This window comes from Megalobrama amblycephala, linkage group LG5 (genome assembly GCF_018812025.1).
Source record: "Megalobrama amblycephala isolate DHTTF-2021 linkage group LG5, ASM1881202v1, whole genome shotgun sequence".
Lineage (NCBI taxonomy): Eukaryota > Metazoa > Chordata > Actinopteri > Cypriniformes > Xenocyprididae > Megalobrama > Megalobrama amblycephala.
The window spans coordinates 12670652-12698605 of NC_063048.1; the positions used below are offsets into that span (position 1 = coordinate 12670652).

Genomic DNA, 27954 nt, shown 5'->3' on the forward strand with positions numbered 1-27954 from the left:
ACCAGAAGTAATATCTGCCGCTGTTTATAACCTCTTTTTCTTGACTTATTTGATCTGATTGAGAGTAACACATTAAACTGAATTGGGATACTCAATTTTGGATTAAAAATGCCTAAGATTATGAAGAATTGAAGCATTTGTGGAATTAAACATCTATGTTTTATTTCCCATATAATAAAAAATATAGCATATACTGTTTAAATATTATGAATGCATAATGGCTATTGCTTCACACACTGTTTTTTTTTTTTTTTTTTAAATGGTAATATTAAGTGTGGAGCATATTGCTTTCTTGTTTCGATTTGTTTAGCTTCTTGTTTTGTTTCGGATATTACGTATTTTGGACCCTTCATTAGATAGCTGAGAGCAGGGTCTTTGAGAACGGATGTATTCTTGTTGGTTTCGGTCGAGCGGCTCGTACGATGGGGGCTGAGGGAGAACAGGAATGTGGACGTGCGGTTCTCTTTAACGTAGCCTGCTGTTCGCTCCGTCCTGCCGTGTGTCGGGGCATAACTCTCCTCCGTCTGACTTCCTCTCTTTTTCTCTGCCCTCCGTTGTCACGGAAACGCAGAAGGAGGGTTAACCCTAGGTCATCCATAGCTGAGGAGCTCTTGTGTCTGGAAAAAGGGGAAAATTCAAGCTAGCTTTAGCATCTGTCAGCCATAAACATTTCCTCTGACTTTTATGGCGGGTACACAAGAGAGCACAATTATTTTTTTTTGCTGCTTTTCTCTTGTCGTGGAGTGCAAACAAAGACAGAGGTTGAACAGGTTTTAAACTTGGAAGTGAATGGACGAGCCGCCTGCTGCCTTCGAACAACAGACAGTTTAATTGCAGCGCTGAGTTCATGTGTCGTGCCGCGCTGAATCGACGGCCCTGTTAATGGCCCCTGCAACGCAGATGCCTCAAATGGCAAGGTTCACATGACCAAAATAGCTTTACTTATGCAGATTATTGCTGGCATCTCATATTAATTATGATCTGTCAGGCGCTACAACACATTCCAGACAATCATTTTTTTGATGGCTACACATGGCGTGTTTATATGTCAGTGTATATTCGTCTTTCGCTCCTTTGTGTGGTCATACCGCTCTCAGCATGTCCGATGGCATCACGTATTCAGGCTGAATGAATCTTAGTGCCTGTCCATTTGCTTTAATGTAATGACATTTGAAAGGTTTTATGTTTGCATGCAGCTCCTAGGGTTGTTTTGGATGGAATGAACATGAGCAAATAAGCTTAAGAGCAGCATCTTTTCCAGAGGCTTGTATATGCCTGACAAATCAATGTATTTATGACTATCTTTATGAATTATGATAGAAAAAAAATCCCTTTCAGGTACTGTAATAGTTATAGAGACAAGTAATTGCTTGTCACTCCCTACTATTTTAGTATTAGAGTATTTTACAGCTGTGCCCTTTTATCTCTATCACAGATTATGTTCTTTTGTTAAGTTAAGGAGTTGCTGGCACATCAAGACTATGACCATCCCACCTGAACTCGAGACAGGGCGTGTTTTGGGCTTGCAGGAAGGCAGTGAGACATATACTCACAGTCAGATTGAGGTCAGATGTGTTGAGGATAGGGATGGGCTGTATGGCAAGAAATATAATCACAATATTTGATCGAAATCTATATTTATCATGATATCATGAAATTACTGAAGCCTGGATAAACCAGAGGGTTCTTTAATTAAATTTTTGACTCTAGTTTAATAACAATTATAAAATGGTTAGTTCCTGTCCTTGACTCTGATTGGTCAATAGCAGTGTCTTATTCATGATAAAACACGGCTATGACCGCTTTAACCAACGGTTCTGTCTATCACCAAACGACACCCTTAGCAACCACTCTTAGCAATGTAAACTGTATGTTCTCAATTGATATTGTTCATTGAAGCTACTGTATGACGTAGAAGAGTATTGTGAGAAAGAGATTGAGTGAGCGAGTTTATTATCTGCATTCAGATTTAGCATTTTCCTTCAGGTCAGTCCTATGTTCATAATAAGCAATCTGTTTAAATGTCCGATGTATTATCTTGTCCTTTTAACAGTTAAGGGGTTTTCCGTGACTGACAGCGCTAAGTCAAAGCATTTGTCAGTTGCGTCTTGTTCCATGTTCACAATAATTCAGTCTTTTCAATTTAAAAGGCATCGCTACTGACTGACAGACTCAAAAGGACAGTCTTTGCTGCCACCTATGGTGTAATAACATATCTTCTGTTGCTGTTCACGGTCAGGGACTATTTTTTCCGCCGGAAGAAAGGCTTTTATTTAGGGCTGCACGATATATCGCAAAATATGAAAAATAGCATTGAACTTGAACGCGATTATCACTTAAACGTGATTCTTAGTGCGATTATGAATTGCAAAGGCTGCGATTTACTTTATGCGTGGCTTGTCAGTGAATTATGGCTCCAAATGCTAATCCATCTGAAAGCACTGCGAGTTTGAGTCGCTTATAATGTACATTTGAAAAAGCAACATGCGTCAAACTTCTTTTCGGACACGAGAAGCATTTATTAACATCTTGTCCAACAAAAGACAACATTTAATAACATGTTTTTACTCCAAACTCACTTCATAACGGCAGTTGAACGTCCTTCTGTGAGATGATGTGGCTTCTTACACAGAATAAGGCAGTCGTGTGTTTATTAGTCATGTTTAATTAATCAAAGCATTTCAATCTTCTGTTTATTCAGCTACAGCGATATGATGCGTGTTATCTTCTTCTGCTGCAGGTCATATTTTGAGTTTCGCGTCTTCGTCGCGTTTAAGCAACCCAAACCACTTCCATATAATTAGTTGTTACCTTTTTTTTCCCAAAAAGAGCTTATCATTGTTTTAGCGCCCAGCCCTAGTTGAGGACTCGGAATTGTTTCTAAGAGCAAACGGCAAACCCTTGTCACATTTTGTGTCATTTGTGCAGAAACATATTAAGTCTGATTTAGATAGTTGCCCATCCCTGATTTAGACTTCAGTCCTGCAGGGCCATTGTTCTGCACAGTTTAGCTCCAACCATGGTAAAACTCTCCTGCCTGTAGCTTTACAGTAATCCTGTAGTCCTTGATTGGCTTGTTAAGGTGTTTGATTAGGGTTGGGGCTAAACTCTGCAGGACAGTGACCCTCCAGGACCAATGTTGCCCATCCCTGGTCTAAATCATAAATGTCATAAATGCTGTAACATCTGAATGCTATTTTAACATTTGATTTTTTTTTTTTTTTTTAGTTTTTTAATGCACTAGTTGAATAGGCGTCAGAGGTTGGTAAGTAGGTGGTAGTTATCGTAAGATTACGATTTCGACGTTGCTGGTTGGTGGTTGGTTCTGCTGGCTATTAAAGGTGCCCTAGATTCAAAAATTGAATTTACCTCGGCATAGTTAAATAACAAGAGTTCAGTACATGGAAATGACATACAGTGAGTCTCAAACTCAATTGTTTCCTCCTTCTTATATAAATCTCATTTGTCTAAAAGACCTCCGAAGAACAGGCAAATCTCAACATAACACCAACTGTTACGTAACAGTCGGGGTGTACACCCCCAATATTTGCATATGCCAGCCCATGTTCCCAACATTATGAAAGGCATTACACAAGGGCAGCCAGTATAAACGTCTGGATGTGCACAGCCGAATCATCAGACTAGGTAAGCAAGCAAGGACATGATCCATGATATCATGATATTTTTAGTGATATTTGTAATTTGTCTTTCTAAATGTTTCGTTAGCATGTTGCTAATGTACTGTTAAATGTGGTTAAAGTTACCATCGTTTCTTACTGTATTCACGGAGACAAGACTGTCGTTATTTTCATTTTTTAAACACTTGCAGTCTGTATAATTCATAAACACAACTTCATTCTTTATAAATCTCTCCAACAGTGTAGCATTAGCCGTTAGCCACGGAGCACAATCAAACAGAATCATGCAGAATCAAATGTAAACATCCAATTAAATACTCTACTTACGCGATTAGACATGTTGCATGACGAACACTTTGTAAAGATCCATTGTTGAGTGTTGTATTAGCTGTGTGAACTTTGTTTATAGCTGTTTAAGGCAAGCACGAGCTCCGTGGGCGGGGAGCTCGAGATTTAAAGGGGCCGCGCTGCATAAATCGGCGCGTTTATAATGATGCCGCCAAATAGGCAGTTAAAAAAATTAATGAAAAAAAAAACTATGGGGTATTTTGAGCTGACACTTCACAGACACATTCAGGGGACACCTAAGACTTATATTACATCTTTTGAAAACATGTTCTGGGGCAGATTTAAAGGTTTTGGAATGACAGGAGGGTGAGTTTCTTGTTTTAAAGGGGACCTATTATGCAAAATTCACTTTTGCATGGTGTTTGCACATAAATGTGTGTTGACAAGTGCGTACACAACCACCCTATAATGATAAAAATCCAACCACTCCTTTTTTTTAATCCCCATAAATCATAAGCAGTGTCTCAGAACAAGCCGTTTCCAGATCCCTGGCAGTGTGACGTCACTTTAGCCACAGGACCTGCCCATGAATGTTGACAGACACTGCCGTTTTAACATAGAACCGCCCTGAGCGAGTTCACAGCGAGTTGTACACAGTCCGCCATTGCTGCACTAACGAGAACGTCTCCCAAGAGTTTTAGGTGTTCTGTAGCTGGATGGATGAATCCACATAGCTCTCTCCATTTACTCCCTAAATCTGAGCCTCTGAAGATGAGGTGGATTCATTTTGTTTTTGAAGAAAATGCTCCCTCAACTTTACCTAAATTCGTTTGTCTGCGCGACTCATTTCGCACCGGACTGCTTTGTGAACAAATGTCAATACAAAGGTACAATACAAAACAGAGGTTGTGCTAAAAATTTCTTACTCAAGGATAGATCAGTGAACTGTTCATGATCCAGCTTACAGCCTCCAGAGTGATATTGGATACGCCAGTAATGAAGGTGAGAGCACGGATATATATCGGAGATTTACGGATATAAAGTTTACCAGTTTATTAAGCACCACCCGAAAAGGCATAAGGTCTTTATATATTTGTTTACTGTTAAGGCTGATTTATACTTCTGCGTCGGACCTACGCCGTAGGCTCTGCGCCATAGGCTATGCGTCTGTTTTCATTTATACTTCTGCGTCGTTATCCGCGTTGACGTGCATGCAGACCACTAGTAGGCAGTGTCCGCGGTCATGTTGAGTATCAAAACAAAAGCTGAAGAAGAAGCAGCTCGTCATGTATGTTGTCAGAGACGCTTACAAATAGAAGCGGCAGTGAAGCGGCAAAAAGGTAATGACTTTTGTTGCAGTTTGCCTGTATGTGTCCGTTAAAACAGTGTTTTTTTCATTCATATGGAAGTGGTAAACGCTCGATCTTCTCTGATTGCTCTGTGCCAGTTTTTTGACCTGACGGAGGGGTTCTAGCAGACCAATTACAGCGCTTGCGGTCCGCATAGAATTGACGCGCTGTTACATTTTTGAAGAGGTGCACGTCAGGCTACGTCGTATGCTATGCACAGCCTGCGCCGTAGCTAAGACGTACACTCGACACAGAAGTATAAATCAGCCTTTAGTTGTAACAAGTATTTCTGTGTACTTCGCTATGAATGTTGACAATAATGCAAGGGAGAGAGAGAGTTTATGGATAATATTTTTATGTACACTTGCACTGTTTTATTAAGCTCTTACAGTGATTTTCTAGAGCGAAAACAGGCGCTTCATATTTTGTGTGAAGTACAATAAACATCATAAAACTCATCGGTAAACAGGCTTGTACTTATATATTGGATAAAAACAAGAAGTCAATAAAAGTTATAACTAATTATACTAAACTATACCTGTTCTATCTCCATGCAGCATATATTCACAGTTTCTGACATTTATAGTGCGTCCTGACACCGGAGATAAGCTCTTGAAGCCCCGCCCTCTTAGGCTGAGCACAGCAGCTCATTTGCATTTAAAGGGCCCACACTGAAACGCTGTGTTTTTGCTCACCCTCAAAAAGTGGCAATTTTAACATGCTGTGAAAAATTATCTGTGGGGTATTTTGAGCTAAAACTTCACATACACACTCTGGGGACATCAGAGACTTATTTTACAACTTGTAAAAGGGGGCATAATAGGTCCCCTTTAATTACCAGAACCTTAATTTACAGTTGTGCTGCTTCAGCTGAGGAAAATCATCTCTGTGTCATGTGTAAAACAGGGCCTAGAGTGCATTGTGTTGCCCTCGGCCTGCTTGAGTGCATTAAGTTCATTCACGAGGCCATGTCTGTTGGTGCGCATACATTTATTAAGAAAAAACTAGTGGATCATAATTTAGGTCAAAAGCACAGAACGTCATCTATCCCAGTCACGGGCTGTGCATTTGCAAGCAACCGAAGCGGAATCACATTTTTTAAATTACTCTACCTCAGACCTCAAGAGCTGAAGGGTAGTTCATGTGGGTCTGGGTGCACGTTCAGGTTGCCTTTCTGACCAGTCTGTCATGCCAACGCTGACCACGAGGTGTTAGACTGTATTGGGCACAACCCTCAATCTCTGGCATACTCGCACTGACAGCTGTCACCGTAGCGTACGTCACTATCCCATGAAAAAGCTGCAGTGGACCATAATCAAGGCTCATTCCTTCCTCCCCGTTGTTCTCAGACTTGAGCCCCTGCAAGAATGCAGACAAAGACATAGGGATTTACAGTCCTGGCCTTGCGTCGACACTTTACTTCGGAGGGGTCGATACACTCTCGAAGGAGAGATTTAAACTGTTCTCCGTAGAAAATGCTTTCCTGAAGCATTCGGACCTATTAGGAATATTAAGATGGTCTGATGAGGCAATGAGTGAATCCATTAACTTGCACGAAATGGAATCGCAAGCATGTTTCTGGAATGCTCCCTGAGTTTGCATGAAAGCCTGATTGAATACGGCAGAATTAAATGTGTGTTTGATGCCATTCAAAGACAGATTGAGGCCAGTGGCTTGTTTGTTAGTCTGCAGATTCAAATCAACCACCACTTCTTAGCTTGTATGTAAAGGATTTTCCCTCCAGTGGTTTCAGTGTGGTTTTTATATTCTGCCTGTGGTGCTTTGGTCTAGGTTTCATTTGTATACTATTATAGCACCAAGGCAGAGTGGTGATTTCCTCATTGTTTCCAGCGCCAATGGAGTGATACAGAAAGTGGGGGAAGGGACGACACTGTTGACACAGTCTTTCATTGCAGCCTCCTCCCCTATAGACAGTTCCTTGGATAATAAAAGTGCATCTATTAAAAGTAGTAACCATTTGTGGTGAATTTCCTGTTATTATGTGGTAAATGTGTTGCAAATAAAGTCTTTATTTTTTAGCCACTGTATATTCTTGTAAGGGTGGTAAACATTTAATTATTCATTTTGTCATTTGACATATCACTTCATTGCTCACGCAGAAAAGATTTACTAAACTGGTATGCAGTTTTGTTTATAGATTTACAGAGTTAACCAAGATCATGATTATTGCATTGTTTTAAGTTCTTTTTATTTGGCAATTATATTTCCAGAAGACCACACCACTAGTTTAGTTTCTACCTATATCTAGGGCCCTATGATTTCCGCAGAAATCCACGGACAGAATCGCAGAATCCAGTCATAAAAACGGAATTTACTATATAACGCGGAACGTCACGTAATTTATCATATTTTTGATGAATGAATTAAATGCAGGTCAGTACACTTAAATGAAATCACGATATAGACTAGTGTCTGTGAATATTAAACCGCAAAAAGACTATTTAAATATGAATCCTGCATGCCTGTATGCCTCTGAAATTAATGGCGCAGAAGCGCGGTTTCATTTACCACACGCACTGAAGCACGTGTTACACTCGCGGTGTTTTCATCCTCTGTTACCTCACCATATGAGGACATGAATGCACAAAATTCATCTCCAGAGCTGCTCTGATTGATTTCATCAGCATTTTACTGCTTTAAGAAAATCTATTGCCATAAACACACAGAAACTCAAAGCTCTTGGCAACCTGTCAAAATAAAAGTTCGATTTAACTTGATAGAAACATATTACTGTTGTACAGTAGAATTTAGATACGTTTCAATGTAATAATAATACTAACACTAACACTAATAGACTTAATAATAATAATAATAATAATAATAAATTATTCAAACTATATTTTTAAGGAACAATCTCAGTTTTTCTTCCATGTTTTAATTTTAACAGTAATGCTCTGTTGTGCAGCACTTTGTTTGATAAAGAAAGTTTAATTGCACGATTAAAAGATAAATTAAATTAATGTTATCCATTTATTTGATTGCCAGAAAAATTAAAATACGCAACAGAATTTCTGAAAAAACAAAACAAATCATAAAAATACATTTTTTTTTAATTAATAAATTTGTGACATTCCTTTTTGATTTATTAAAATTTAATTTAACCATTAATATCAAGTCCAAAAAATTTAAATGGAAAAAAACGGAATCCAGAAAAATGAATCATTTCTTTGCACAGTCAGTGATTTGGTTCGAAAGTGATTCAGTAATTCATTCACTTATTGTTCATGTGAAATCTGTGTGTGGCATTTTACATGCTTTAAAATCTGTAATTACTTCAGTCTTCAGTGTCACATGATCCTTTAAAAATCATTCTAATATGCTGATTTGCTGCTCAAGTAACATTTCTTATTATCAGTGTTAAAAACAAATGTGCCGCTTAATATTTTTGTGTAAACAAAAATTCTTTGAATAGAAAGTTCAAAAGAACACAATTTGTTTGAAATACATTTTTTTTGTAATAATGTGAAAGTTTTAAACTTTTTTTTTTTTTTTTTTTTTTTAAATGTATCCTTGCTAAAGAAAAAGTCTATTTCTGTTAAAAAATCCCAAAAATCTTACTGACTTTGAATGGTAGTGTATTAAAATATTAGTTAGTAGTATATTAAGTAGGCTGATCTTTTTAGTATTCTGTTTTGTGAAAAGCATTTTTCTGGACTTTACTCGTTTCTTTAAACATTGTTACTTTAAACATTCTGTATTTATGTTCAGTAATAATTTTGTTAATGCTCGTCCAGCCCTAACTGCAAGACTTGTGGTTTGGGGGAAGGGTCTCGAGAGCTCAGAGTCTGTGCTGCATGCTGCCAAACCGTCACTTTCTAAATGAATGTTTTTGTGTGTGCGATTTGCTAAAAAAAGTGAGAGTTTGTGTCTTCCCCAGCAGCTGTGGACTCTGCTCAGTCAGTGCTGCCTCATATCAGGAACCCTCTGACTCACTCCGACGAAAAACAATGTCATAAAGCAACGTACAGGATTACTCGCGAGGCTACTCGATGACATCATGAGAGAACTCGTGTGATTAACCGCACCGCAGCGCTGATCCCAGTTCTAGCTTGGGTATCTCTCAGCGATTGGTCTCACCTGTCACTAAGGCATTTTTGTGTAATAACAACCACATGCCTCTGTCTCCTGTAGGGAAGCAGGCACAGGCGTAGAGACAGAGTATTCGCATTTTTCATTTGTACAGTTGGCTCAGGGACGATTCCAATCGGTGCAGATGTACAGGACAGCCGTGTTAGGAAAACACAGAGTGATGCATTGTGGGTTTATTCGAGCACTGTTTGGAAACCAGACTGGGAACTTGGGAGCAGCTGCCAGCTTTCCTGAGGTTGTCATTGGGTTGTCATGGCCGCCGTCATTGGACAATCAAAAACATGGATCTAACTTTGCTCTCTTAACAAAGCACCCATTTTATTTTCTCCAGCCTAAACACATGAACTGTTTATTTTTATTTTTAATTTTATTTTATTTTATATACATTTTCTTTTATTTCATTTTCTTTTATATTTTTTATTTTATTTCTTTTTATTTTATATTTTTTATTTTATTTTAATTGTTCTTTTTTTTTTTTTTGCAAATTTTATTTTAGTTGATTTCTTTTTTTTATTTGCTTCATTTGATTTTATATTTATTATGTCAGAGTTAGTGCTGTGAAAAAATAAAAGTTTGTGTTTACATAATATGTGTATTGTGTATATTTACATTCATGTATTTATATATATGTATATACATGAATGTGTGTGTGTATTTATATATAGATAATAAATATACACAGAACATACATTATAAACAAACTTTTATTTTGGATGCGCATAAAATTTAACGCATACATTTACACTAAATTAAAGTAGGTACGGAAGAGGATTAGGGCCATCTCGAGATTAAAGTTGTTAAATTTCGAGAAAAAAGTCGAGATAAAATGTTGAGAATAAACTCGTTAAATTACGCGAAAAAACTCGTTAAATTTCGAGAAAAAAGTCGAGATAAAATGTTGAGAATAAACTCGTTAAATTACGCGAAAAAACTCGTTAAATTTCGTGAAAAAAGTCGAGATAAAATGTTGAGAATAAAGTCATTAAATTACGAGAACAAATTCGTTAAATTATGAGGAAAAATGTCATTAAATTTCGAGAAAAAAGTCGAAAAAAGACGTTAAATTACGAATTTGTTCTCATAATTTAACTACTTTTTTCTCGTAATTTAATGACTTTATTCTCGTAATTTTAAAGAGTTTATTCTCAACATTTTATCTCGACTTTTTTTCGAAATTTAACGACATTTTCTCATAATTTAACGAATTTGTTCTCGTAATTTAACGACTTTTTTCTCGTAATTTAATTACTTTATTCTCAACATTTTATCTTGACTTTTTTTCTCGAAATTTAACGACTTTTTTTCTCGTAATTTAATGAGTTTATTCTCAACATTTTATTTTGACTTTTTTCTCGAAATTTAACAACTTTAATCTCGAGATGGTTTTATTTTTTTATTATTGCTTGGCCCTAATCCTCTTCCGTAAGTAGGAAACACCCTAATTTACATAAATTAGTCAAAAACGAAGTCCTGAACAGCAGCTTTTAACTAAATATTTTGCTCCAAATAAGACAGTGCAGATACTCATTTATTTGAACTTATTCCTTCAAACAAACCAACCAAATAAACAATTCACTAAAATGATTTTGACTTCTCAATCCTACATTAACAAGAGTAGACTGTTTAGCAGAGTGGGTTTAACATTGCATGTGCAAAACTATACAACTGTGTTCAGAATGATGATGGATGGTATCATTTAATATGATTAATTTCCATCTTTGTCCATTCCGTCAGAGCCTATATGTCATTGTATTTGTCAAGTTGACGAATCAGATATGATAAAATGTGACCAGAGATATGGTTGGTATAGGCTATGCCAGATAGTACAAGGTCAAAGTCACTAGGGCTTGTAATGGCTGTTTGGAAAAGGAGGTGCCACCGGCGGGAGCTGCGAACATGAGCAGTCTGGGTGTAGCACACAACCCAGTGAACTCCTTTATGATTACACGCATACCTACTACAAGCTGCACCCTTGGCTGTAGAGGTTTGGTGGAGACCTCCTTCTTTAGAATAAGTAATCTGTCCTTTAGGTGTCTTGGAAAACATGCAATATTTCCCTGCAATGCTTGAAATTTGATTTGTTATACCCTGAAAGTCATCACATACAGTTTATGCCCTGCAGTGATAGATGAAAGGATAGGGAGAGAAGATTTTGGGAAACTGATAGCATGGAGAGACAGGATAATTTTCTAAGAATATCCACATCTTTATTTCAAGGTCAGAATTGAGGGACTGTCACTCAGAAATGTTATTTTCAGTGATACAGATGTACAGCTGCTGTGTGTTTGTCCACCCTGTTTGCTCAAACCTCCTCCGGGAATTCAAGATGAAGCTCATCCTGACACATCCTTCAAGGGCCAACAGTTCTCAGTTCTCAGCATGGTGTGACGGGGGGACGTCATCGTGCAACTTATTATACCACAAGTGTGGCATGGCCTGATTTTAAACGACAAGCTGAGCCTGGGGTCGTTGGAACTGAATCTAGGCATATTTTGCCCCAGCTTTCCATCCCTCGCTTTTTCATTTGCTCACTGTGTACTGCATGGCTGTACACGCTTCGGTGATTTCCATATGCTGTCATGGATGTAGATTTACTAGATTGGGATTATAAAAAGGGTCGCCGTTGCTGAAGATTTTGTTATATGTGCAGAGGGCATGAATAAATAGGGAATAATTGCTCATCATGGAATATATCTTTAGTTATGAGATTCTTAAAGTCAGCTTGAAATTGTAATTGACGCTATTAACGTTTTATACACGTTTTTGACTTATTGATTCATCGGTGCATTTAGTCAGCCCATTATGGTTTGGAACGGAGTTTGCATTTTGCATTAGTGATTTTTCATTACCCATAGAACAACATCAGAATTGAATTAATTGGCCCTGGAAAGGCACAGTGCTCTGTGAGTGATTAGGATCATTCAGTATGCTCCCATAGTCTGTCATTGATCCTTATATAGGTCATTGTGTTCACAGAGTGCTGTGCAAAGCCATTGAGGTGCCCTCTACAGATAACACAACATTTGAGTCAGGGCTCCAAATGCGTATTTACCCTGTAAACGGCAGGGCTTTCTCAGTGAGAGACGGTCTGTTTGTGTTCAGGTCCACTGAGCAAAGTACAACTGATGACATGGATTCGCTCAGGATGTGTGATTGTGTGCAGAGCCGGCAGTTCCTAGTTCCCGTTTGAGTGCGCTCAGGGTGTTGACATGTTATTTTGGTCAGCTGTGAGTCAGTGGGTCCACTGAATTTGGACTTTTTTTTTTTTTTTTTTTTTTTTTGTCGGAACGTTCTGGGATAATTCATATATATTATAGTATTCCAGTGTACTATAAGAATACAATGGTACTGAATCCTGGTATATGTACAACATGGTGTTAGTTGTATTATCATGATATCACATTAAAAAAACATGTTCTTTCATTATTTTATTTTATTTTAATTTATTCTATTCTATATTTAATTTTATATACAGTAGTCAACATTTAAAGTGGATCAAAACCTTTTATCAAAGTTGTCCTTGAACTTTTTTGATCCACTTTAAATGTTGACTACTATATTTATTATATATTTATTTTACATTTTACATATTTCTTCTGAAATGATGATTTGTTTTTTAACAAACTCTATTTTTCGTCTTTTTTCTCATGTGAACCCTCTCCTTGGATCATCTTGCAGCAGGGGTCAGCCAAAGGTACAGCACTTATTTCTCTTTGAAACGAACATGAATGCATCATAAAAATATGAGTTTGATATGAGTATAACAAATGGAAACTCAAAGTAACCATATTTCTGTCTTTTTTTAAGACCTTCGCCTATGACTACTGTTTTTGGTCGATGGATGAGTCGGAGACAGAGAAGTTTGCTGGTCAGTTTCTGAAAACATTTCTTGAAGAAGCCACTTTGTTTGTTTCTTGGTTCAGGATCAAGTATCTCATCTGTATCATCTTGTTATGATGGTGCTTGTGCTGCTGGTGCTAGTGAAGATAAGGTTTTGTTTACACATCAAGATCATCTGTACTAACAAGGTTTTTCCAGAAAATCTATGTGTCACCTTGAAGTATACAATACAATACAGATAAAGTTTTGGCACTTTTTCTTTGGGGACAAAGTGATTCCATACAAAGGAATTTGGCTTTAAGACAAAGGCCAGGCCCTTTTTATTTATTTATTTATTTATTTATTTTTTTATAAATGCATCTGCGTAAAACATAAGCAAAGTTTTGTTTACAGTCTGCTGTATTTTGTTGCTATATGATCTTTTAGCAAAATTATATTGAACCATGTACAATGAATCCTATTGGTTAGTGACATTATTATTTTATATAATATAATAAAATATAATAAATATATATATATATATATATATATATATATATATATATATATATATATATATATATATATATATGCCTGTTTTAGGACCATGACCTTAATTTAGCTTAATTGTCATTTTAGGGTAAAATATTACTTTGATATGTTCTTGGCAGGTTTTGTGAGATTCACCCCTAAAGACTTAATCTTAACTGTCATTCATATTTTTACAGGTCAAGATGTAGTGTTTCAGTGCCTTGGGGAGAGTCTTTTGCACAATGCTTTTCAGGGTTACAACGCCTGTATTTTTGCTTATGGGCAGACTGGTGAGTAATATTTTGTACACAGTGACCTTTGCTCACGTTTTAAAAACACTCTGAACATAACCATTCATTTTTTTGTAATCCATTTAAGTAATTATTATTTATATTAAGTAGCATGAGATCATTTCTTGTCTGCTGTGATCTCATTTCCCTCAGGCTCGGGAAAGTCGTACACCATGATGGGTTCGGTGGACCAGCCCGGTTTGATCCCCAGACTCTGCAGTTCTCTGTTTGAGCGGACCATACAACACCAGCGAGAGGAAGAGAGCTTCACCGTGGAAGTCTCTTATATGGAAATATATAACGAGAAAGTCCGGGACCTGTTGGACCCCAAAGGGTGAAGCCTTTTGTGTTATGTTCAATCTCTGAGCTGTACTCTGCTGTAGATGTCGATCTTACACAATATATGTTTGCTTTGTTCCCACAGTAGTCGACAGGCCTTGAGAGTGAGAGAACATAAAGTTTTGGGGCCTTATGTCGACGGTCTGTCCAGGCTTGCGGTTGAAAGTTACAAGGTAACAAAATCTTTAATGGGAGAATGACATGCCCTTCACACAATCATTGACCTTTCACCTCTTTTTTTTATTTTATTTATTTATTTGTATTATTATTATATACAATAGACTGTCATTCGTTTGGTCATCATGTGGTTAATTTATCCCCTCTTTGGGTCTGTAGTTGATGCTGAGCAAATCCTGCTTTAGGAATGTTTGTAGCCAGCTCACGAGATGGCATGTGTCACTGCTGAAATTTTTGCTATTATGGAACTCTTAGTCATTTAAAAGCCTGCACAGAATTTCCTGAAAGCAGATTTCCACAGATTTTTGCAGAATTTGATGAATGGAATGTTTTCATTCAAAGTGTTTTTTTGCATATCCCTCACCTGTACACCTGTGAAAATTTGATGTTTATCTGCTTACCCCCAACGCATCCAAGATGTAGGCTACTTTTATTCTTCAGTAGAACACAAATGATGATTTTTAACTCCAACCGTTGCCATCTGTCAATCAAATAATGGGAGTGAATGGGAACTTGGATCAATAAGAGTTGAAAAACCTTGCATAGACAAATTCAAATTAAAGCCTGCGGCTCGTGATGACACATTGATGTCCTAAGACACGAAACGATCCGTTTGTGCGAGAAACCGAACAGTATTTATATCATTTTTTACCTCTAAAACACCACTATGTCCAACTGCGTTCAGCACTCGCTTAGTGAGGTCTGATCGCGCTCTGACAGCAGAAGTGATGTCTCGCTCTCATTGAAGTATATGCACGAGACATCACTGCCGTTGTCAGAGCGCGGTTGGAGTTAAAAATCATCATTTGTGTTCTGCTGAAGAAACAAAGTCACCTACATCTCGGATATGCTGGGGGTAAGCAGATAAACATCAAATTTTTATTTTTGGGTGAACTATCCCTTTAAATATACTGAAGTATACTGAGTTTAATTGGATTTGATGTGTTAAATATTTTGGATTAACATATTTTTCCAAATCTAAATCCATTCTGTAGAATTCCACAGATTCCAGTGTAGAAGTCAGTTCAAAACCTAAAAACAGGTTACTTTGCAGTAACCATATTTCATTAGCATTGTGTCGGCCTTATTTTTAGAGGCCATATTCAGGACATCTTCCTGCTTTTTTTTTCTTTTGCTTTTTTTTTTTGGAACAAAAATAATTGTGTACATAAGTGTGCAGTTGTTCTGACCTTTCAAATACGTCTGAGATTCTAATCATGTCCCTTTTCCTACCCAAAGGACATAGAGTCCTTGATGTCTGAGGGGAATAAATCCCGCACTGTGGCGGCCACCAATATGAATGAGGAGAGCAGTCGCTCCCATGCGGTTTTCAATATCATCCTCACACACACACTGAAGGACCTACAGTCAGGGGTAAGAACACACTTAAACACACTGTTCTGAAGCTCAGAACTGATTTACATAGATTAAGATTTAGATACAAGATAAGACACTTAAATGGGTCAAACTCTACACGTTTCAAGCATTGTCTAACTTTCTTGCACTATAAAACTCATTAATCATGATAATTTTACACCTTTTTCCATAATGACATACAGAAAATTTTCCAGAATTTTATGTTTTTGGTACGGTTCCTTTTCAGACTTCTGCATGTAAATTACATCTTTTCCAAATCCATGATTGGCTTTGCTTACCAGCATAGTTGGTTCAAGTTTCTGAATACTGAATGAAACATTGATATGCAAATGTAGGTGGTCATATGTTAATATATTCTTAACTTTACAATCATAATCTCTAATTTACTTGTTTTTGCAGCTCCTTATTGTAAATAGTCTGGGTGGCCTGCCTTGGGAACATTGTTTTGTTAGCATCAGAGTCTGTCCTCAAACTCTCTTATTTTAAAAGAGCCAGGAAACTGTTTTCCCTGATGTCTTATTTAATTTATGAATAGTCCTGCTCCTGCTGTTTGCTGATAAAACTCAGATCTTGAATGTTCTTGCAAGGTCCTTGTGAAATAAAGCTAAGTACTGCAGGAAGGGGAAGGTTGAGAGATGAGTCATCATGTCCAGCCCTGATGATCTCATTGATGGATGTATTTGATTACCTTTTGTCCGCTGATGTGGACCTGTGCCGGCGCAGTCCAGTGTAAAGTCTGAAATGTTCCTCTTAGATTTATATGACGCAGCCCTTGCTTTTGTTTCGTTCACTTTAGATCATTACAGGTCGTTTCCTATTTATAATATTGCATAAGTCGTTTAATTCATTCAGCTCCAAAGATCTCAGCGACTATAGCTGTCAATCAAAGCATACAGCTTTGGAACGAGTAAACTGTGTGAACTTTACCAGTAAGTGCACTCTCAGCCCACGGTAAGCTTCTCTTATCGGCTTGATCGTGAGCATGGGAGAGCTCATGCAAATGGCAGGAAAATTGATGAATAAATTATAAAACGTCCGAGTTTAGATGTCAACTGATCTCCTCTGGCGCTGTCCTGGTGTCACTGCGCTTTTCTTTTGTGGCGTATGTCATGATCACCTGACTCGACTCGTGTCCAGTCCCTAATCTATAATTCATCAGAGCCTTGACTGCACTGGTCACTTAACAGGTGCAAGACTACAGCAGAGATCTAAACTTAGCATGTTGTCACTAAAACAGAGCCATGATAAAGTTTTAGCCTGCATATACACACAAACCGGGCCCAGCCCTTATGTATGTGGTGTTTGTCAGCTCAGCCATCGATAAGTAATGATGTGTGTATTTTTCCAGCGCAGTCATCAGTGCTTACTTTTGCATGCTGTGGTTTCCCATGCAAACAGCTCTGTGGGGAAGAAAGAAGGGCAATGGATTATCTCTGATTTCCATATTCTTTTGTTTTAAATATTTAACATATCATGGAAAACTTTTTTTACATTGTCTTTGCCTGGTCATGCAAACTTGCCACTGTCCAATGCTAGCAGTTCTACCAGGGTGTTGCTATGCAGTTTCTAAGGTGATTTGAGGGGTTAAGGCCCCAACATACTTCAAACGAAATCGAAGAACGAACTGATGTGACGTCATTTAGAACAAAATCAGGCCAAAACGAAGTTTGTTTTTGTTCTTTTTGGAAGTTCGAAATGGCTTGCCAAAGCGAACTTTCAGGAAAAGTTTGCTCCAGCTGCAAAACACCTTCGTACTACCATTGGTCCGTGACGATAACGTAATAGGAGGTGTGCGCCGAGGCTCCGCCTTCATTTACGTGGAACTCTTCTCTCTAAATCATTTCATTACTCGAGTTCGTTGAGGTAAGATCTCCACGGGTGAAAACATGAACACACTGGATAGCCGCTTTTATAGTACAAAATGAAGTTGTGCTTCTGATGAAATGAGGCACGGACACTGTTTTTCATGTTTGATACTGTAAAGTTGTTTGCTTTTAAGCAATCTATTGAATAAAGTGCTATATAAATAAACATGACGTGACTGGAGTGCTCATTTGCAGAGCTCGTGCTAACATACCAATGTTATGATCAGACGCTTTTCTTATGCTTTCTATAAAAATGCTTGCTGTTTTCTCATTTTTGTTGTGATTACTGAGAAGAAAGTGTACAGCACATATGGTATTTACATATTCATCTAACCATCACTCTCAGCAGTGTGGGTGACGTCAGATGTTCGATTACAGTACATCGCTGGTCACGCATTTCGAACTTTGTTTTACTCCTAAACGAAGAACGAAAAAGAACTTTGTTTGAAGTATATTGTGCCTTTAGTGCATAGTATGCGTTTGCTGAGTTTTTCTGGTTGGTTGTCAGGGCGTTGCAATGCAGTTGCTAATATGTTCTGAGGGGTTCATGTGTAGCAGTGTAGATTGTAGGGTGTTCTGGGTGGTTGTCTGGGCATTGCTATGCTTTTGCTATGGTGTTCTGAGTGGCTACCCTGTAGCTATGCTGTTGCCAGAATGTTCTAAATGTTTTTATGGCAGTTTCTAAGGTGTTCTGAGGAGTTAAAGCATAGTTATATAGTTGCTGGAGTGTCCTGGGTGGTTGTTAGGGTGTTGCCATGTAGTTTCTAAGGTGTTCTGAGGGGTTATGCATGGCTATGTGGTTACTAGGGCATGGGTGCTTGTCAGGGCTGGTGTTTTGAGGGGTTAATGCAAAGCTATATGGTTGCTAGAGTGTCCTGGGAGGTTGTCAGGGTGTTGCCATATAGTTTCTAAGTTGTTCTGAGGTGTAAACACATGGTTGCTAGGATGTTCTGGGTAGTTGTCAGGGCATTGTTATGCAAGTGTTAAGGTATTCCGAGGAGTTAATTCATAGCTACACAGTTGCTACAGTGTTTTGGGTGGTTGTCAGGGTTTTGCTATGTGTTTTCTAAGTTCTGAAGGGTTAAACGTATAGCTTTGTGGTTGCTAGGTTGTTCTGAGGAGTTAATTCTTAGCTACACAGTTGCTACGGTGTTTTGGGTGGTTGTCAGGGTGTTGCTATGCAGTTTCTAAGTTGGTCTGAGGGGTAAACACATAGATGTATGATTGCTAGGGTGTTCTGGGTGGTTGTCCAGGCATTGCTATGCAAGTGTTAAGGTGTTCTGAGGATTAATTCATAGCTACACAGTTGCTAAGGTATTTTGGGGTGTTGTCAGGGTGTTGCTATGCAAGTGCTAAGGTGTTCTGAGGATTAATTCATAGCTACACAGTTGCTAAGGTATTTTGGGTGGTTGTCAGGGTGTTGCTATGCAGTTTTTAAGTTGTTCTGAGGTGTAAGCACATAGACGTATGGTTGCTAGGGTGTTCTGGGTTGTTGTCAGGGCATTGCTATGCAAGTGCTAAAGTGTTCTGAGGAGTTCACATGCAGAGGTCATTAAAATATATAGAAATCTTAAAGTTACAGTAGCAAGAAGAGCCTGTTAATTCTAAAGGTCAACAAGAAGGTGGAAATGGGTCATTAAAAAGTAACTTGAGGCAATGTAAGTGGACTCAGTGGGTAATAAAATAATAAAATGCTACAAAAGTACAGAATATGCCTGCTTTAAATAGTTGATTACAGATTAACGAAATGAACTCCAGCTCTATATGATTCTGTATTCTCAGCCAATGTGCATGTGGAGCCTGGAGCTTTTGCAGCACAAGGGCTCTCTTTGTTGTTGTAATGCACTGTAATCTCGGTCCAGCTCCCAGCCCCCCTCACGACTTCCCACATCCCTTATGCCTCCCGCTCGCATCTCTCTGCCTCTCCTCTTAATTAAACCTCATCTCTGATGCTCAAACAGGGGGATTGTGTACAGTAAGGTCTGATGCTGGGGTATATAAAGGAGCTCCACCCCACATACTGGTCCAATGCTGTGCAATAGAGAGGAGAACAATGGATGCTTGTCCATGGCCCGCCATAGCCTCCCTTGCCATTGTTCCTGCGTAATATAGGACAGCTCACCAGAATTTGTCCAGCATGGTCATTCATACACAAATTTAACGTTTGAAGCTGTTTCCCTGGATTTCTAGGGAGGACAGACAGGCTTGACAGCCATGGAAATGTTCAGTAGTGAGGGATTATTATGTTGCTTTTTCCTTTAATTATTAGTTCCCGCCACTGTTAGTTTGCTATTTATTTCCAGTATAACTAGGTGGCATTCATGGAAAGATACACATAATAAGGTCATGTGACATACTATTTAAAAAAAAACAGTAGGCGGTGTATACTGCGCAGTATGCTAGTATTACAGTATGCTAGTATTACATTTTGAACATACTGTTTCTCATTTCTTTTTTTGGATTCTCTTTCTACAGACGAGTGGGGAAAAGGTGAGTAAGCTAAGTTTGGTGGACCTGGCAGGAAGTGAGAGAGCTGCAAAGACAGGCGCTGCAGGCGAGCGGCTTAAGGAAGGCAGCAACATCAACAAGTGTGTGAACTCTTGTCTTATTCTGCATGATTACCTTCTTTGTCCTTTTTCGTTTAGTCTGTTTTGTCTTGGTACTTTTTTTTTTACTTAATGCACAAACCTACAGAAGGTTTGCATGAATCTTACAGAACCTGTCAAGAACAAGCCTAGTCATATTGGATCCTAAAAAAATAACTTTTATTTAACTAAGAAATTAACCTAAAGAGGCCTAAAAAAAGACATTAGGGTTTTTTTGCATTAGGAAATAATTTTAGGACATAATATTTTTATTTTTATTTTTATTTTTATTTTATTTTATTTTATTTTATTTTATTTTATTTTATTTTATTTTATTTTATTTTATTTGTACAGTTATTATTAATTAATTAAAATGTAATCAATTTAATTTCAGTATAATATATTTAGTAGATTTAAAAAATAAAATTATATAATTCAGTAATTCAGTTAATAATTAAAGATTATATTGTTTTGTATATTATATTGTATTATAATATATTATATTATATTATATTATATTAATTGTACAATAATTATTAATATTTAATAATAATAATTGGTAATATTTTATTACTTAAGTGTATTACTTTGATATATTAATTAATTAGGAATATAATAATTAGAAGGTCAAAAAATCTTCATTTTCTTTATGCATAACTTTTGGGGTAAAATGCAACCCAGATATGTTTTTGTGAGATTCTTTTGCTTGAGTCTCTGAATGTCTGAGTCACCTCAGAATATTTTCCTATGGCACTGAGTTGAGGCGTTTCCTTTTCTGTTGGACGGGTGCTTTGCTTTTTAAAGGGCACATGCAGTATCATGGAAAATAACTGTTTTGAAATACGTCTGATCTTTTATGTACTCTTCATTTACAGTGTGACGCTCCTCTCTAATACTGTGTCTGGACATTTTAGTCACCTAAGAATGTTTTTTGTAACATTGATTTGTGGCGTTCTTTTTTCTGTGGCTGAGAGAGGACTTTTCTAATGTGGAGAATCAGTCTTGTTAAAATGGTTACATCGAAGGGCACCGTTTGTTCTGAGGAAGGTTTATAAATCTGGTGAAGGATTTTTGGCCTGCCGGTGCATATTTCTGTGTGATGTGTGTCTCGGTCTGTTTCTCTCTCACTTATTTTTTTTTTCTTTCCAATTCTATCTTCCTTTTCCACACTGGACAGGTCTTTAACCACTCTGGGTTTGGTGATCTCAGCCTTGGCAGACCAGGGGGCTGGAAAGAACAAGAACAAGTTTGTGCCCTACAGAGATTCAGTGCTGACATGGCTGCTCAAGGTACGAACACTCATTCTGTCCAGTAAACACTAGGAGGGGGAATTTCCACAGTATTTTTTTTACTTTTTCCAATCCACTGTCTCTCACACACACACACACCTTTAAATGTCTAATGTCCGTCCTTCTGGTGTAACCGCAGGACAGTCTGGGTGGAAACAGTCGGACTGCCATGGTTGCCACCGTGAGCCCTGCGGCAGATAATTACGATGAGACGCTGTCAACGTTACGCTATGCAGACCGAGCAAAGAGCATCGTCAACCACGCCGTGGTCAACGAAGACCCCAATGCCAGGATCATCCGGGAACTGCGAGAGGAAGTGGAGAAATTGCGAGATCAGCTGACGCAGGCTGAGGTAGGCACTTTTTATCGTTTTTTTTTTTTTTTTTTTTTTTTTAAGTGTTGTTGCAAAAGGTCAAAAACAATGTGTTTAAGAACCTGTCATGTTCCTCCTCAGTCTATGAAGGCACCAGAGCTTAAGGAGAGACTGGAGGAATCTGAAAAATTGATACAGGAGATGACGGTCACCTGGGAAGAGAAGCTGAGGAAGACTGAGGAAATTGCACAAGTAACGGCCACAACATTTTGCACTGTTTTGTCTGGATCATAATTTTGTTTATGTCTGGTTACTCTGTTATTCATGTGCCATAACACCAACAGAAGTGGACACTCATGTTCTTCTTGCATTGGGTTTTGTTCTGCATAGGAGAGACAAAAACAGCTGGAGAGCCTTGGCATCTCTCTGCAGTCTTCTGGTATCAAGGTTGGAGAAGATAAGTGCTTCCTGGTCAATCTCAACGCTGACCCTGCCCTTAATGAACTACTGGTTTATTATCTAAAGGTAATGCACAAGCAGGACGTTTTTGTGTAAGGTACTGATGGTAGTTTTGTATATTGCTGGACAAGTTTAAAGGGTTAGTTCACTCAAAAATGAAATTTCTGTCACTAATTGCTCACCCTCATGTCATTCCAAACCCATAAGACCTTTGTTCATCTTTGGAAGACAAATAAAGATATTTTGATGAAAGCTCTCAGATTTCTGACCTCCCTATATACAGCAAAGTCCTAACCAATTTCAAGGCCCAGAAAGGTAGTAAAGACAATTCAAGTTAAAATGGCACCAAATCAGCCTACTAGAAGAATAGTTCAGTCTTGCCATCACACTTTTTTTGGTGCCTAATATCATGAACATCATGGTATAATAATATAATGACACCTTGCCAAAGGCTTTTTGCCGAAACATTGGTGAATAAACTGTCTGCAAGTGAGTGTGCAGTCATATTTTTCATATACGTTTGGATTTATCCTTCTTGGCTTGCACCTCAGATGGAGTGCATTCGTTTTTTCTTTTAGAATAATATAATGTACCTGGAGCCTGTCTTGGTACATTTGGTGCTTGAAATATGGCATCCATTAAGTTTTTGTAATTGTGCCATAATGGATGTGGTCTGTGTGGTAGTAACAGTGGTTAATGCTGGGATGTTTTGCAGGAACACACTAAGGTTGGATCAGCAGATTCCCAGGACATCCAGCTGTGTGGAATGGGGATCCAAGCAGAGCATTGTGTCATTAACATCACACCTGAGGGAGCTGTCTTTATCAACCCTTACAGAAACTCAAGGTAATGCTTTGAGTGTTATAAATGTTTGAGATGGGTAAACCAAAAGTAGGGATGCACCGATACTACTTTTTCCAGAATGAGTCAGATACCGATACTTTCATTTTTGGTACTTGCCGATACAGAGTACCGATACCTGTATATCCATTGCATTTTGTAATTTTTTTAAAATATTGGGTGGAGAAACCAAAAGAATATGAATCAAATTAGTTTCCTTGTTTCATTTAGCAAATAGATATTTTCTTCAGTTATTTTCATGGCTAATTATGACTGTTAAAATGTATTGTAGGAGCTTCTGTTACTTTAACTTTTCATTCTATTCTATTGCCCTATCTTATTTTCTCTTTCATTTAATAGCACAGTGAATATTTAGAGCTCCAGCAGGGCTCAATACTTAGGATTTGTTTTTGCTGTTGGCCCAGTTGGGCCAGTGGTTCAGATTTTTAGATACCAGTGAAACATCACAATTTTCAGGTGCAAAAATTGAATAAAGTAATCAAATGTAAAATAACACTGCATAGTCTTCACTGTATAAATTAAATATAGATTAATCCTTATCAAAGTTACCAAAGTTATTCACTCAAGAGCAGTAGGTGATTTTCTTTTTGTTTTTTGTTATTTGAACATTGACGGTGCAATATGTAATATTTTTGCAGTAAAATATCCAAAAACCACTAGGCCAGTGTTATATATTTTGTTCACTTGAGTACTTATGATATCCCAAATGTTTCCAACTATTTGTAAATCGTGAGAATATTGCAATTTTAACCAAGGCTCTGGGACGTGTGAGGAGTCGCCTGTCAATTGCGTTATACCTGCGCTACCCTCGGTTACCCTCGGTTTCCGGTTTTATTTTGTAGAAACCATGGAAACACCAAAGACGCTTTAATATATTACACATTTTAATAGACAAGGGAACAACTGTTTTGATATATTTATAGACAGAAAACTAATTGTTGTTATATAGCTCAACACGTTTAGTCTTATTGTTTAAATCTAATTTTCTTGATTTTTTTTTTTTTTTTTGCGAGTAACGTTACCATGCTTTACCATGCCTCAGAGAAAAACACTATTTTGTCAAATAGCTAACATAACATAATCAGATGCAGCTTTATTTTTAGTAACAGTAATACAGCATTTTCTCCATCATACAATGTTTTAAAATTAATTGCATGACAAGCCATCCAGCATTAATATGATATTCTAAAATCGATCAGTTTACTGCAGTGTGCAACAAGTGTTTCATAGCATCCACTGAGCGAACGCACAGAGTAACGTTATAAAATCATTTTCAACACACTCAAATGTATCATATGATAAAAGAGCTTGTTACCTCATACTCATGACCTGAAAAGCGGAAGCGGCGCAGGCGACTGTGGCATAATAAAAGTTCGGCTGCTCGTGAGGCGTGAGTTGCGCAGTCCCACCAGCGGCCTCGTTCAACTCCCACAACACTCGGTCCTGCTCTGCTTCATACTACAGTAATGTTAATAATCGCATCCATGAACATGTTTTCTTCCCGAGTCCTATCCCTATTCTTTTGCACCGTCCGTTGAGGTCGAGACCACATGTCCCAAGATTCCGCGCTCAAACTTGACGTCATCAAGCTACGCCATTGTTTTGAATAGACCTCTAGCGGACAGATATCCAACATACTGCACCTTTAAGGACAAAGTCAGCAGTAGGTTTATTAGGCTGCTGTTACTTTAAGAGCTGCATGTATCCATCCTACTGTTACACACACGTTTTCTTTCTCAACTGTTTATGATTACCAACTATGTTTCACAAGGACACTGGCCGATGCGGGCATTTTGAAATAATTCTGTGTGAATTTGTCCATTCAAGCGCAAGAAGACTCGATTTAATAGGCTATTCACGCGCTGCCTGAGAGGCAGCTTTCTTGGCACGTGCTTTGGATGTTTGTGCTCAGAAAACATCATGTGATTACTGTATCGCCTTCCTGTAATAATGTAGGAAAGCACTCGTTTTACATAAATCATGTAACAGTTCATGTTTCACTTACAAATACAATTTAGTTTTAATCCAAATGACTCATGTGTGCTGAGTGAGTGATCAGCAATCAAGAGCATGCAACAGAAATGTGCTTCTCTCTCTCTCTCTCTCTCTCTCTCTCTCTCTCTCTCTCTCTCTCTCTACACACTGTACACTCTGCATGGTATCAGTTTTTGGTATCGGAGTATATTAAGGAGTACGAGCACAAGTACACAAGCACAGTATCAGTATCTGTATTGCTTCATCCCTAATCAAAAGGTCATAGGTTCAAAGCCCAGAGGGGGCCAGTCCATGAACTGGAGAGTGTTTAACCAAAGGCTTTCTCTGCACTATGCATGCATACTGCATTTGACAAGTGCTTTTATCCAAAATAATAAGTTAGTACTATAAATGAAAGGATAAAAAAAAGTGATGAAATACAAGCAAATCTTCATCTCGGTTTAGGTAAATGTTAAATATTAAGTTATATAAAAGAACCTGATGTTGCCTCTGTTGCAGAACCTGTGTGAACGGATCTCCAGTCACCAGCCGGCAGCAGCTTCACCATGGTGACCGTATTCTTTGGGGAAACAATCACTTTTTCAGGTCAGTTAGAGTTGTTATTACCCCAGACTGAAGAATGTCACACTGCGGCTTTCTGTATTTGTAAATGAAAGTGCATTAAGGTTATTTTCTTTAACGAAGACTCTTTATATTTGTGTCTTGTTCAGAATAAACCTACCGAAGCGGCGCTTACGGGGTGAGGAAGAGGAGGGTGAGGGAGGGATCATGAAGAACAGTAACAGCAGTGAGCAGCTGGACGGAGAGGGAGACACCGCCAGTGAGGTGTCCAGTGAGGTCAGCTTCAGCTACGAGTTTGCTCAGACTGAAGTCATGATGAAGGCTTTGGGCAGCAACGGTGAGTTTTAGCCATTAAGCTATATTATGAACAAAATGCGTATGAAATATATGACTTCATGTTAAATCTTTTATCTACACAACCATTCAAAAGTTTAAAGTCAGTAAGATTTGATAATGATTTTGAAAGTCTCTTATGCTCACCAAGGCTGATCAAAAATACTGTAAAAGCAGTAATATTGTGAAATTATTTAAACTGTTTTTCTCTTTTAATATATTTTAAAGCTTTTTTCACCTCTGACTGCAAAGCTGAATTTTCAGCTTCATTACTCCAGTCTTCAGTGTCACATGATCCTTCAGAAATCATTCTAATATGCTGATTTGGTGATGAAGAAACATTTATTATTATTATCATTGTTGAAAACATTGTTTGCTACTTAATGTTTTTGTGGAAACTGTGATACACGAAAGTCAAAAGAACAGCATTTATTTCAAATGGTAAATATATTTGTAATTTTACTAAATATTTCAGTCAATTTTGATTTAATGCATCCTTGCTGAATAAAAATATTAATTTCTTTAAAAAAAATATTACTGACTCTAAACTTTTGAAAAGTAGTGTAAAACATAATGCTGCTATTGAAAATATGGGCACTTATTTTGCATTTAAGGGAGGAATGTTTCTCATTTTACATGTGAAAAGTTTAGCCAATCAAAACCGAGGTAATTTGCATAAAGTCTTAAAGGTACAGTAGCAAAAACAAAATGGTGTAAAACATTACTGTTTTTGTTATCTAACAGATCCCATGCAGGCTGTTTTACAGTCTCTGGAGCGCCAACATGAGGAGGAGAAGCGGACTGCTCTGGAGCGTCAGCGGCAGATGTACGAGCAGGAGCTGCAGCAGCTGCGCAGACAGCTGACTCCAGACAGGCAGAGCATGCAGATACCGCAGTCGCAGCCCTTGCAGCCGCACTACCGCAGCTTGGAGAGACTGAGCCAGGGAGGAATGTCATCGTCACCCAACGCCCAGAACCGCCTGCGCCAGTGGAGTGAGGAAAGGTGAGCTTTACCTTTTCGTTGGAAAACGAATGTGTTTTGCCCTCACACGGAGAAATTCGTTACATGGTGGGTTTGTTGTAATGCTCTTTTTGTGATGATGTTAGGGAGGTGGTGCTGACACGGAGCTTCCGGAAACTGAGGGAGCAGATCGTACGGGCTAATCTGTTGGTGCAGGAGGCAAGCTTCATTGCTGAGGAGCTGGACAAAAGAACAGAGTACAGAGTTACTCTACAGATCCCTGCTGCAAACCTCAATGCCAACAGGAAGGTCAGGCACCTTTTAAAGCAGTGCACAGGAGAAACACAGCATGGAGGGTGTGACAGTCTGTTTAATTCTTTTGTTTGTGCATGCAGCGAGATGCTGTCCTGAGTGAACCCGCCATTCAAGTGAGGAGGAAAGGCAAAGGGAAGCAAATCTGGGCCCTTGAGAAGATGGAAAACCGGCTGGTGGACATGAGAGAGCTTTACCAGGAGTGGAAAGACTTTGACGAGGACAACCCCGTAAGCTCTTTTTCGTCAAAGAAGTTTTGCAGTCTCATAAAAATGAAAAGGTGACACTATAGATGTGGTCTTGCTCTCCATCTCATAGGTGATGCGCTCATACTTCAAGAGAGCCGACCCTTTCTTCGATGAGCAGGTGAACCACAGTTTAATCGGGGTGGCCAACGTTTTCCTCTCCTGCCTGTTCTATGATGTAAAGCTACAATATGCAGTTCCCATCATCAATCAGAAAGGGGAGGTGAGGATGATGCATTCAGATCTGCCAGCAAATA

General features: G+C 38.2%; 1 protein-coding gene across 4 annotated transcripts in view; it reads left to right on the top strand.

The window, feature by feature from the left end:
• Positions 1–27954, top strand: part of kif13ba (kinesin family member 13Ba) — a 61654-nt gene that overhangs the window by 10810 nt on the left and 22890 nt on the right. For 3 of the 4 annotated variants that reach the window (XM_048190749.1, XM_048190752.1, XM_048190750.1), the window contains exons 3-20: positions 13064–13079; positions 13193–13253; positions 13933–14025; positions 14179–14359; positions 14450–14537; positions 15781–15915; positions 20259–20371; positions 21546–21657; positions 21797–22009; positions 22112–22222; positions 22361–22495; positions 23145–23275; positions 25784–25870; positions 25996–26183; positions 26924–27182; positions 27287–27449; positions 27536–27682; positions 27771–27920. In XM_048190749.1, the coding sequence (XP_048046706.1) occupies positions 13064–13079; positions 13193–13253; positions 13933–14025; positions 14179–14359; positions 14450–14537; positions 15781–15915; positions 20259–20371; positions 21546–21657; positions 21797–22009; positions 22112–22222; positions 22361–22495; positions 23145–23275; positions 25784–25870; positions 25996–26183; positions 26924–27182; positions 27287–27449; positions 27536–27682; positions 27771–27920 (2383 nt within the window). The remainder of the gene's footprint in view (positions 1–13063; positions 13080–13192; positions 13254–13932; positions 14026–14178; positions 14360–14449; positions 14538–15780; positions 15916–20258; positions 20372–21545; positions 21658–21796; positions 22010–22111; positions 22223–22360; positions 22496–23144; positions 23276–25783; positions 25871–25995; positions 26184–26923; positions 27183–27286; positions 27450–27535; positions 27683–27770; positions 27921–27954) is intronic. The other variant, XM_048190751.1, reaches the window with a different exon arrangement.